At 40.6% G+C, this 12,463-nt stretch overlaps 1 protein-coding gene across 1 annotated transcript in view; it reads left to right on the top strand.

Moving 5' to 3' along the window:
• The window catches only part of Epsti1 (epithelial stromal interaction 1), a 105,297-nt gene that overhangs the window by 26,430 nt on the left and 66,404 nt on the right, over positions 1-12,463 (top strand). The window contains exons 4-6 of the mRNA XM_036199508.1: positions 2,479-2,552; positions 3,297-3,380; positions 11,721-11,794. Coding sequence (XP_036055401.1) covers positions 2,479-2,552; positions 3,297-3,380; positions 11,721-11,794 — 232 coding nt within the window. The remainder of the gene's footprint in view (positions 1-2,478; positions 2,553-3,296; positions 3,381-11,720; positions 11,795-12,463) is intronic.

A 12,463-nucleotide genomic window follows, 5' to 3' on the forward strand; every position in this document is an offset into this window, starting at 1 on the left:
TTAAAATTTTGGAATGATGGTAGGAGCTACAGAGAATAGTGTGACAATAGCTATAAAGCTTTATTATTCCCAATTCTTTCCCATCTTCCCTAACAGTAACAGTAACCAAACTGGCCTCACGTAGCTCAGGAGAAAACTACCTTCAGCCCTTCAGCGTCTTTATCAGATCAACTATAAAAACCTCTGTAAATGCAGATTGTTTTCATATAACTTCTGTGACAGCCACTCCTACAGAAAGCTGACACTTTTAGTAGCCAAAGCGTCAGAGAATTATTGCAAAGAAGTCTTTCTTTTTAAAGAGAAAATGTATTTATTTTCATTTTATGTATGTGGGTGTTTGGCTTGCACCACCACGTGTAAGCAGCGTCTGTGGATGCCAGAAGCGGGCGTCAGATCCCAAGGCACTGGAGTTACAGACAGTTGTTAGCTGTGATGTGGGTGCTTGGAACAGAGCCCACATCCTCTGTAGGAAGAGCCAGTGCTCTTAACTACTGAGCCATTTCTCCAGCCCATGAAAGGGGTCCTTTTAATGTAAATACAAAGCTTGTATAAACACTGAGGAATCACTAAGTGACAGCTCTTAGGTGATTGTCAAGCTGTGAGGCTTTCTGGCCCCAGATAATTCTGGTTTAAGAGTAGGAGCAAATAAATCATTGTAAGTCCTTGTTTTCGTCTTGAATACAAAAAAAAAAAAAAAAAAAAAAAAAAAGGCAGTAAATGGCATAATGGACTAACAATTACTAGCTAGCTAGAATATTTTCATTATGCTTTTAAAAGACTGGAATAAATGATTTCAGAGTACTCAGCCTAAAAGGAATATATGCTGCACTCCTCCCAAGGCTCAGGGATCATTGCAGAAGAAGAGGCAGAAAAAGTATAAGAACTCAAGTCTGTGCATAACTGCAAGGAAACATTACTTTCTGGACACAGCAGCAAAGCTGTACATATAAACTCAAAGTGGTCAGGACAGTGTGTACAAAACCTGTGTAAGCCCAAGCCAGGCTGGACCAGGCTTTTTCTTTTGGGCCACCAACCAGTTCCCAAATCATGACACAGATACTTATTAATAGTTATGAACGCCCTGCCTTACCTTAGCTCTTATTTTAATCTGTTACTCTTTATCTACATTTTTCCCTGGGCCTTTTAACCTCTTTTCTTTTTCTTTCTTTCTTTCTTTCTTTCTTTCTTTCTTTCTTTCTTTCTTTCTTTCTTTCTTTCTGTATATCCTACTTTCCTGCTCTTGTGTCTGTCTGTCTGTCTGTCTGTCTGGTGGAAGCCTGGCTTCTGGCCAGGCATGTCCCTCTCTTTCTTCCTTGTTCTCTATTCTCTATTTATTCTCTCTGCCTGCCAGCCCCACCTATCCCTTTCCTGCCTAGCTATTGGCCATTCAGCTTTTTATTAGACCAATCAGGTGCCTTAGTCAAGCAAGGTGAAACCAATGCAACACATCTTTACATGATTAAATAAATACAGCACAAACAAATGCAACACATCTCTACATCCATTAACAAAGGCAGCAGAAACAAATATAACACACCTTCACAGAGTCAAAGTAATATTCCACAGCATAAACAAGTGTAACACATCTTTACATAGTTAAAATAATATTCCACAACACCAGACCAAATATCAGTATGGAGAGCGGAGTTGGACATACAGTTCTACCTCTAACCATGGAGCCACTAGCGATTGTTAGCTGCTGGGAGGTGTGTATGCAGGGTGTTCTCTGAGCATGTAGTCCTTAGTAAGTGGACTATTCTCCAGTGGGAGGCCACACACCCAAGAATATATGGGCAGCACAAATTGATCCTGAAGAATTTAAATAGGATGCACAGTTGAGTGGGTAGAGAAAAGAGGTGTATCTGTGAAGAGTTGGGGAGGGGAAATGAATATGATCAAAACAAAGTGTATGAAACTCTCAAAGAACTAATAAAATATTGAGAAGAAAAGACTGGTTTATAAGAGTTCATACATCTGTGGTGTCAAGAATCCTGAGGGTTTGCGACAGGGGTAGGGTGGTGTGGGGTGGTGGTGGTGGTGGTGATGGTGGTGGTGGTGTTCCCTGCTTGAACATAGGGCAGCAGAGATAGGAGAAGAAAAGCAATTGAAGCCTCATTGGCCACTGTCTTTACTGGGTTAAGGAATGATCATACTGAAGCAGGAGGAATGTTCCATATTACTTAATGTCGATTGTGGCCCTTTAGATATGGTTTCAATCTAGGTGAATACTTTAGCGTTAATGATCGAAAACCGTAGTGTTATCATCCTTTGAAGAACAAGGTCTCATCTTTCCATCCATTGTCTTTTAAGTGGCCACCACTCTGAGAACTTGGCTGTGTTCTGATGTCCAGGGGTATGAAAATGTTGAACTCACACTGCAGACTTACCATCCATTAATTAGTACTCAGCAGCCGGCATTTCTGCTTAATATGCCTGTTTTACCTTCATGGCTATTTAGTTACTATGTATCTTCCTTAGGTGGAAGCCAGTCTGAGTCTGAAGTCAGGCAGAAACAACAGCTCCAACAGATGCGATCTAAATACCAGCAAAAGGTCAGAATCCATTTCTTCTAGTTTAATTTCAGCAACAAATTTCAGTACCAACATTTCCACATAACCATGAAATAACACAGTGACCCAAAATATAAAACCTTCAAATCAATTGCAAAATATAATTCTCCAAATAAAAAATGCCAGGAAGTGAGAGGAAAAAGGAAAATATCTAGAAGTCTTTCCCCAGCCACAGCTGAGCCTGTCTTTTGATTAAAGATAGTCCTTTAAATTAATTATGTATTAATTATAGCTTAATATTACTGTTTTCATCCACAGAGTATGGTTTTGTTTATTTCAAGACAGTAATAAAAGTAGTACAAAACTGATTTAAGATAACCAGTGATTTTTACAATAAATATTATGATTTTTATAATTTGGAAAATTATCTGCTTTCTCTTCTTGTGTGTATGGACACACACACATACACATACACATGCACACACAGAGAGAATGAGAGCTAGATAGAGCAAGAGAGCAAGAGAGAGAGAGTGTACTCGAGATATAGACAGACCGACAGACAGACCCATGAAGAAACACTGAAATTCTCAGGCAGGAAATGCAGCCTGGTCATTCTCTGAGATCTAAGTGGCTTGCAGCAACAGCCTATAATCATGGTGAGGTACAACACAAACAATACTGTAATTTGCCTTTATTGTAATTTTGTGTTCCACAAGTTCAGACTGAAAAATGGTAACTGTTTTTTTTTTTTTTTTTTTTGTCCTCTGTAATCTCAATACAATTCAGCTAAAGAGAGATGAATCTCTACGAATCAGGAAGGAAGCTGAGGAAGCTGAGCTCCAACAAATGAAGGCGACCCAGAGGGAGAAGGTGAGCAGGTGGAGCAGGGTCGGCTGACGTTTGTTGAGGTCAGCTCTCTTCTAGACACTGTCCATGTTCTTCTCATTTAACCCTCCCTGGAATCTGAGATGGTGGCTATTATCCAATTGTGCGAATGAAGAAGTGGCAGAGAGAGGGAAGATAAGGTGCCCAGAGGCCCACAGCTATAATTAAATAATTGTGTTTCCTAGCCCAACACTCTGGCCTCAGAGCTGGGTTTCTGAGTCACTGCACCTGCCGCCACACCTCTTCACAGTGTGCTTGGCCAGAAGGCAAAGCAACAAGTAAGAGAGACAGTCAGTGGGCCACTGTGGTATTTGTAGGCAATAAAGAGTTTTCTAGGGTGAGCTCGGTGAAGGTGAACACAGCCCTCTCACCACTGAGAGAAAGAGAATAGGCTGGTCTTTTAGTATTGGTGATACCAGACTTCCTCAACCTCACAGCCATGCTTTAGTTTTGATATAGCATCCAGAGCTTGGGGAAAAATCTCTTACAAGTGCTTGTTTGCTAGAGAACAAGAAACAATACAGAGATGGTATAACCCCCTTCCCTTCCACAAAGGCCTAAAAAGGAGTAAAGCTTAGTATTGGGGCTTTGAGAGCAGGGAGCTGACTTATGGTTCTGAGAATTGTGTGTGTGTCTGAGATACCTGTCGTAGATGCCTCTTAGAAACACAACTGTTGTCTGCTTGATTCTCTCTCTACCCCTCTTCCTCTCTCTCTCTCTCTCCCCTTCCTCCCCCTCTCCCCTCCCTCTCTCCTCCTTCCCTCTCTCCATCTCTCTCCCTTCCCTCCCCTCTTCCCTCTCTCCTCCCTCCTCTCCCTCCCCTCTCCCCTTCTCTCCCTTCCTTTCCATCTCTCTCACTCTCTTCCTTTCTCCCTTTCTCTTTTCTTTTCCTTCTTTCTCTCCCCTTCCCTCCCCTTATTTTAAGCAATAGACTTCCTTATTTTATTTGCTTATTTATCTATTTTGAGACAAAGTCTCACTATGTAGCCCTTCCTAGCCTAGAACACACAGAAACACATACCCGCCTCTGCCTCTCGAGTACTAAAATTAAAGGCACGCACCACCACACCTATCTATAATAGATGTTTTTAGCAGTTAGAGTTAAGGAAGCCAAAAGCTAATGGCTTATGGACCACTGGGCAGGAATACGGGTTTTCTCCTCCTTGTAGGAATTCTCTTCTTGCCTGGGCACAGTCTAATCATTCTTGGAAAGTCTCTATCATTATTGTCTGACCTTGGGTAGGCTTCCAACTTTCTCAAAACTCTTCCTGTAAAATGATTCTACAAGCACCACCTCCAAAGTCCAAGAGCAACTTGTTGCCATAGAGATGCAGGTGGCGGTGAGCCTGGACTTGCACAGACAAACTGTAATAAAATGCTAGATATAAATGTATATTAAAAGCACAGGTAGTTTACTTATAAATTTTGGTCCACCCATCCACTACCAGTTGGTTATCTGTTACACAGAAGATCTCCACTAGTTCTCTCTTTACCACACTCCTGTTCTTCATTGCTTTCTCTTCCTCTCTCCCACTTGAAAAGCTGGAGCTTTGGTCTGTGACTGTAGGGGGTGGAGCACATCTTACAGAGTCTGCCTTCATGTTCAAGTGGGATCAAGGAAAACACCACCAGGAACCGGATTAGAGGCTAATAGGACCTGAAGAATTTTTGTTGTTGTTGTGGTTCTATCTGATGTTTGGTGTCATTTCATCCCTGTAATTGGCTGGCTTGTAGGTTGCTTATAATTCATTTCTTCATGGCTCGATAACACATGTTCTTATGGGTGGATGAAACTCTGATTCTGCTTTCCAAGTCACACCATCTCTGTGGAGCCATAGCAGTCTTTAGACACTGAAACATTAACTGGATTAACCTTTCTAAATTGATAATTATGATATAAATTTGAGAGTGATGGAGGGGGATCAGCTCTCTAGCCTTTCTCATGAAAAGGGGAATGAGAAGAATGGGCATTACCTGGGATTTGCTAATGTGCACACTCGTGAGCCCACCTTGGATGTACTGCAAACTGCACCTTGCTGTGCTTCCTGAGTTGATTCCTATGCAGATGAAATTTTGTGGAGTATTAATTTCTTTTAAATGTTTTTTTTAAATCAGGTATTAATTACACTCTGTCTTACTTTTTGTTTGTTCATTTGTTTGTTTTTCGAGATAGGGTTTCTCTGTGTATAGTTTTGGTGCTTGTCCTGGATCTCACTCTGTAGCCCAGGCTGGCCTTGAACTGAGAGATCCACCTAGCTCTACCTCCTAGGTGCTGGGATTAAAGGCGTGCGCCACCGCCGCCTGGCTTTGGAGTATTAATTTAAGTGAGTCTTGATTTATCTGGCTGATTGGCTTTCACTGTCACCGGTTGAATATGGTGAAATATTTCTGTTGAGTATAAATCTGTGACTGTTCATGGCTCTGTATGCTGGTTTAGTAGCTTGTGTCAGACAGAAGAGTGGATATTAGCTTTCCAGAAGTGACATATTCCACATTGCCAGTGTGATAATGGCTGGGAGAAGTGATAATGACTATGCTTATGGAACACTTAGTCTTTAAAATGCACAGCAAATGCATGCAAGGACACCAGCCTGCACAACTCTGCCCTCCTCCCCTGGCAGGTGGATAGTGGCCAGGAAGTCTGGGTCAAGGCAGAGCCAAGCAGCTACTGCCACCCAGGAGTCTGGCCAATCCCCAAGACACCCGCAAGGTGTCTTTCTTATTGTAACCTGTTAGTACATCAGTGGATCGATGTATGCATTTAAGGAGAGTCCTCACGGGCCAGTCACTTCTTCAAAGTCCCAACAGTGACCACTGCTTGCCATGGGGATCAGGTTTTCCATATGTCAGCCTTCGAAGGGCAACTTCATATCTAAACTACAGTAATAGGTTTTTGTCGGTCACTACAATATTCTTTTCAGCTAAATTGAATGTTCTGAGAATAAATGTCCATCCTACTCTGTTCATAATCCTATTGATGAAAGACTCATTTGATTTTTTCCCATACTTTCACAATATTCACAAACCTGAAAAATGAAAACCTTCAACCTCCATGTTAAAGACCTTCCCTACCCCTTGAATTCATCTTACTTTATTATCTATTTAGTTTGAAATAGTATACAATGTTATGTCTTTTCCAGATCCTTCCATTTAACTATCCCAATTTCCCTGTATCATCATAACTTTGGAAAGTGTTCAAAACAGCTAAAGATTTGAATGGCATCTAAAGCCTTTTCTTCATCCTCAAGCTGTGGCTACCAAAGTCACTTACAGCAAGTAAAGTCGTTGCTTTTTTAGAGACTCGAAGAAACATAGGTAATTTGAATGCTGTTCAGTGCTGTAGGAACAAACCAGTAGAATGTAAATCATGCATATTGGATGTAAATGTATTCATATACTTATTTTTAGGGCATCATACTTGTTGCTTCCTAGTTCTGCAAGTAGTAGCAAGGACTAATGACTTTAAGGACAAAAATCAAACTCATGAAATTACTTGAATGTTGTTTGAACTGGGAATTATTTCCAATTCTGTATACTCTCAAGCCACACAGGTGTCTGAGAAATATGGTTCTTAACACTCTGTACTTCTTTGGGGTGGCCTTGGAATAGGCATTATGTCTTTGGGTGTTGAAATGCTTTCATTAATGAATCCCATAATGTTGGAATGAGAACAGTATCTCTGGAACACAGGCATTAAGAGTATAGGCTGTTAGCTTCCCTGGGATCCATTTGCCTTACTTATGAAATGGGTACAATAACAAGGGCAGGAGAACTGAAGGGTACATGTACAAAGTCTTAAGCACAGTGCCTAGCTCTTAGCTCTTTTATTTATTTACTTTTAGTTTCACTGTGCTGCCCTAACTGACCTGGAATTTACTGTATAGCCCACGCTGCCTCTGCCTTCCAAGTGCCAGGATCAAAGGCGTGCACCACCATGTCCAGCCCTAGCTCTTAGCCTGTGGTAAAGGTGCCCTACACTAATTATAAAGAAATGCTTTATAGTCTTTCATTTCATTTGATTTTAGTCTGTCAACTTCCTGCAAGGAAGGCAAAGAGAGGCTTACTTATCACAAATTAAATGGGATCAGTGGTTTCACGTCTGTTAAGCCCACATCAGTGAAATTGCTGGAGAGAAAACACACTTGGCACTCTTGGCCATGTCTAATTTCCAGGCTTCCAGTTTGGCTAAAATTTTAACATTGACCAATATCCAGTAGTTTTCCTTTGTGTGCTTGGCCCTAATCACCAAGACCTTTGCTCACTTCCTTTTCCTCTCTTTCCTTTTCAGAATAGGACATCCTCTATGATGTTGTCGAAATAAAGGCCATTAGGCTGTGGCCATCTTTATTTTTCTATTACTTTACTCTCTGTTACTTTTCTACTTCTCCCTCCCTCCTTCTTTCCCCTTTCTTCTTCCTCCTCCTCCTCCTTCCTTATTTCCTTCTGTTCTTTGACACTTTTACTATATAGCCCAAACTGGCTTTGAACTGCTGATTTCGCTGCCTCAGCCTCTTGGTTGCTCAACTGTAGGCCTGCATTACCATGTCTACCTCTTTGCCGCTTCCATCTCCAAACCATCTGAAGAGGAATAAGAAGGTGTCTCTTCTTGATGCTCTGCTGGAATCTTCCATCTGCATTCACTATCTCCTTCTCTCTCTCATTCCTTCAGGGACCTTGTGTTTTCATTGGTTAAGCCCCGCCCCCACCCTGCCGTGTTTTGTTTTTTTTTCTTTCTCTTTTATGTTTTATTTTCTTTGCTCAGTATAGTCTTTTTACTTAATTTTCTCATCTTAACCCATCACATTGCTATACTCTTACCTACTTTCAACTCCTCTACCTCAAGCATCATGGTCAATTTCTTGAAAGCCTTCTCTTCAGTCTTTGATTTGGGATGTGAGCCCATGGACTGATTTTAATACTCACTTGAACAAGAGAGAGTTTTTGCTTTTAAAAGCATTGATGCTGTGCCCAACAGACAAAGAAAATGAACCTCTGGATCTTTACTTGTTTTCTTGTGAGTAAAGCTTGGCTTCTGTCTCTGGTACTTGTCTGGTACAGATGTAGCCACGACAAGCAACAGTATTCTCAATAGAAATATGTATATGACTTCAATTAAAAATGCCATGTGTGTTGATGACATCATAAGACCTAGAGTGTCAAAGTCTCCCTTATAACTGAATTTGTAAGACTACAGAATGCTCTTGGGGGAAACAATTGGTCATTTTTTGTCCAAGCTCCAAGAGACTTTCAAAGGAATTTTCTTTTCCAATATGTAAGAAAGGGAGAGCATTATGGCCAACTATTCAAATTACAAAACTGTAAAATCATGCAGTATTTTTCAACTGCATTGAGCGCACACACATACAGCAGGTCCTTATAACACAGTTATATAAGATATGTAAGAAGCAGTGGTAAGAAATTACGTATTAGATAAGCATGCTGTCAACCTTGTTCCTTAAATGATTTTAAAAATTTAAATAGTTCAATAATTTCTCCCAAGGACGGCATGGTGGTGCATACCTGTAATCCCAGTTCTTGGGAGCAAAGTGAGGAAGACCAGGAAGTTTGAGGCCAACTCAGGCAACAGGAGACCAGGGCCCCAAAGAAAAATAACAGCATTTCCTTATGGATGTATTTTAAATTAGCTAGCATCTCCCCCATTAAACATAAAGTTTTGTGCTACTGTAAATCACAGCTGTATAATGTATGGATTTAAAAACATCCCTCCTAAGTGCTCAGGGACACAACCTCTAGATCCCACACACTTCTGAAAAGCCAAAGTGCTCCCCTCAGAAGGCTGATGGCAGCTATCACTTGAAGGTGGAGGCAGGAGGATGATAAGTCTGCACCCCAACCTCTCCAAAGCAACGAGGTGAGGCATGGAGTGCAAGTGAGCTGGGAACAGAGGGGCAGCCTGGGTGTAAATCGCTACGAGGAAGGCAGAGTCAAAATACAAAATACGGCTGAGGGATGGAGATGGGGTGAAATCTGTGATTTCAGGGCTGTTTTATTTTTCAAAGATTTATTTATTTATTATGTCCACAGACGAGGGTGCCAGATCTCATTACAGATGGTTGTGAGCCACCATGTGGGTGCTGGGAATTGAACTCAGGACCTTTGGAAGAGCAGTCAGCGCTCTTAACCTCTGAACCATCTCTCCAGCCCCCAGGGCTGGTTTTAAGCCTACAAATCGTATGCTTTAGCATATAATACCTGTGATAAGCCCTCTTGTGTCATCTTTTACTCACCCAATTACTACCTAGGTTCTATGGATTTGCTTTTATACAATTGATGATATCCACAGTTCTTGCAAGAGGAATATTTTGTGGGACCCGGGATTCTACAGTAAGTGAAACAAAAAGTTGAAACCTCAAAACCACAACAAACCAAGTCAAACCAACAAATGAAAAATAAATCTCCAACCCCCCATACTTCAAATGTCTGTGGATCTCCTTCTGAAGTTGTTATTATTCACTTGTGAACATCTCTCTCTCTGTTTTGGCATATTTAACATACTTTCTTCATTTCTCTCTTGTCTATATCTTTTACAGGACAAGACGTCTCTGTTCATATAATAAATTTAGCATAATATCATGTAGTATCATAATATGTTTGTATAATACAGCATTGGATAAATGTTCATTGAACACATGTGATTTAGTGATATTATTCAGGTGTCTTGGCCAGAGGTAGTGTCCTGGCTGAGTTTCCTTCTGCATTTTTATTTGTGCACATACATTTGGGTGAGCTGACTAAATCTAAGTATTTGGACTGATATAGAAATCTGTTTCTATGTTGGTAGACATTGGATTCAAATCCTCAAACATTCCTCCATTTTACAAAATACTTGTTCATTGCTTTTTTGCTGAGGATTTGATAGACCTTCCCTGGGTAAATCCAGCTAATGTGTATCGTTAGGAGTCAGAATCTATCAGGGAAGAGAGTAAAGCTGGTTTTCTCACTTACTGACCTCCATGGAGGAAGCATGCTTTTGTTTCTAGATGCTGGTGTGACTTTCTCCGCGTTCTCTAAGGAGATTCCTGACCTTGGTTTAATCAATGCCGCCTGTTTACATTCTGCTCGCTTGCAGACCTTCACCCATTTGATGCCTCCAGCTCAGGATGTGGAGAGATCATCACAATCCAGCATGTTTGGGCTGATTAGTCAGGACTTTATCTAGACATATTACCTATTTGGGGTTAAATTCTTCTTTTATTTCCTTCCCGGGATTCTGTTTCATTAACAGTCAGTTTGCTGCTGCATAACTGCTTCCTGGATTCTAGAGTACTTAGAGGTTTTGTGTCCTTTTTTTAAAAAACATGGAAAACATCGATTTTGCCTGTCACAATGGGAAAGCTCAGTGTACGTTAACTTTTATAAAATGAATATGAATAGCTCCCCATCTTTGAGTGATGGAGCCGGATCTGAATCAGAGTTGAAAAGTGATGATTCCTATTACTCCCTTTCATAGCTCTTCCTTTGGGAAAACCCATTCTGTTGTTGTTTAAAACCCAGCTGCTTTCTGGCTTTCCTTTGGACTCACTGAAAACTTCTTTTCTCCTGTGTTGTAGAATGTTTCTACTCCTTATTAAATTTAATCTCTGTCCGAGAAAGTTATCTATTTTTCTTCGGCACATTAAAAAATGACAAGAGTGTCAGAGCGAGCAATAAGCAAGTGGGTTTGGTTATTTAAATCAGGTTCAAATGTACCAGAGCCATGGTGACAGCAATATCAATATGAAGTCACATGTCTGGAGGCGCTCTAGACAACTAATTAAAAAACAGAACTCTTGCTACTCAAGTGGATGGCTTTTTTCAGACATAGACTACTCCATTTCTCCACAGCTTTAAGTGTCTAAGTCACAAGGGAGTTGGATTGGGTTATTAAAAGATCTTTTCCTGAGTATTTTGGTAGAATGTGTGATACACACACACACACACACACACACACACACACACACACACATTGCATGAACTATTAAATTGTGCATTATTTTTAATTTAACATGTTTGGTGGGGAATTTCTTGTTTCCATCAGAATATTTCACAAACTCACTTCTTTAAAAATGGATGTTGCTATCATTTGAACTGAAATAAAAATGTGAAATTTTGATTCTGCAGTTTATTCAGTCAGGTTGGGAGTGGGGGAGCTTTGGGAACATCTTGGGGCCGCCATCACAGGGCTTGTGGGTTACGAGAGGGGAGACTATCTTGGAATCTCTGGGACCACCACAACTCAGAGACTTGGGGTTTGAGCTAACTTAAACATCGTGATTCTTCCTAAATCTGCCATAACAGATCACATTTTGATATTTTTAATTTCAGAGTAACAAACTAGAGGAGAAAAGACAGCTTCAAGAAAACCTCAGAAGAGATGCATTCCGAGAGCATCACCAACAGTAAGTGTGTGCTCTCGGAACTTTGTTTCTTTGTAGGTTTAATGTTCAGATTCTGGGCTCTGGAGAAGGTCGACTTTTCAGAAAAGGGGGGTTAGATTGTGGGCACTATATTAATCATGGAATTAGAGATTGGGACATTCATACTCATCAAAGCGTTCTCTAGCAGTCAAATGATGAGCAGTAATCAGACTCAGTTTGAGGAATTTGTCCCTGTGAATGCGTTAGATTCCAGGGTACTTCTGATTATACTTATCTCCAGGATATTGTGTAAGGAGTGTGATGTTTGAGGTGAAATATCTGAAATATCCAAGTGAGATCTAAACTAGTGGTATTATCTTGTGTGCTGAGGGCTGTTTTCCTTTTTATTATTATTGTTTTCTTTTGATTTTTCCAGACAGGGTTTCTCTGCATATATCTGGCTGCCCTGGGTATCACTCTAGACCAGGCTGGCCTCAGACTCCCAAGTGCTGGGATTAAAGGCATGTGCCACTGTACCCGGCTCCGTTGTATTTTTTCTTGCAAAGAGTTGAGATATCATTTATTAATTATTTTGACACTCCAAATCGATGGTTATAAACCAAGGTAATTTTTCTAGTGTGATTCCTGAATAATATTATTTAATATGCTAATACTATACTTTGATAATGCAGAAATCTGTTATATCCTTTA

This window comes from Onychomys torridus, chromosome 9 (assembly GCF_903995425.1).
Source record: "Onychomys torridus chromosome 9, mOncTor1.1, whole genome shotgun sequence".
Taxonomy (NCBI): Eukaryota; Metazoa; Chordata; class Mammalia; order Rodentia; family Cricetidae; genus Onychomys; species Onychomys torridus.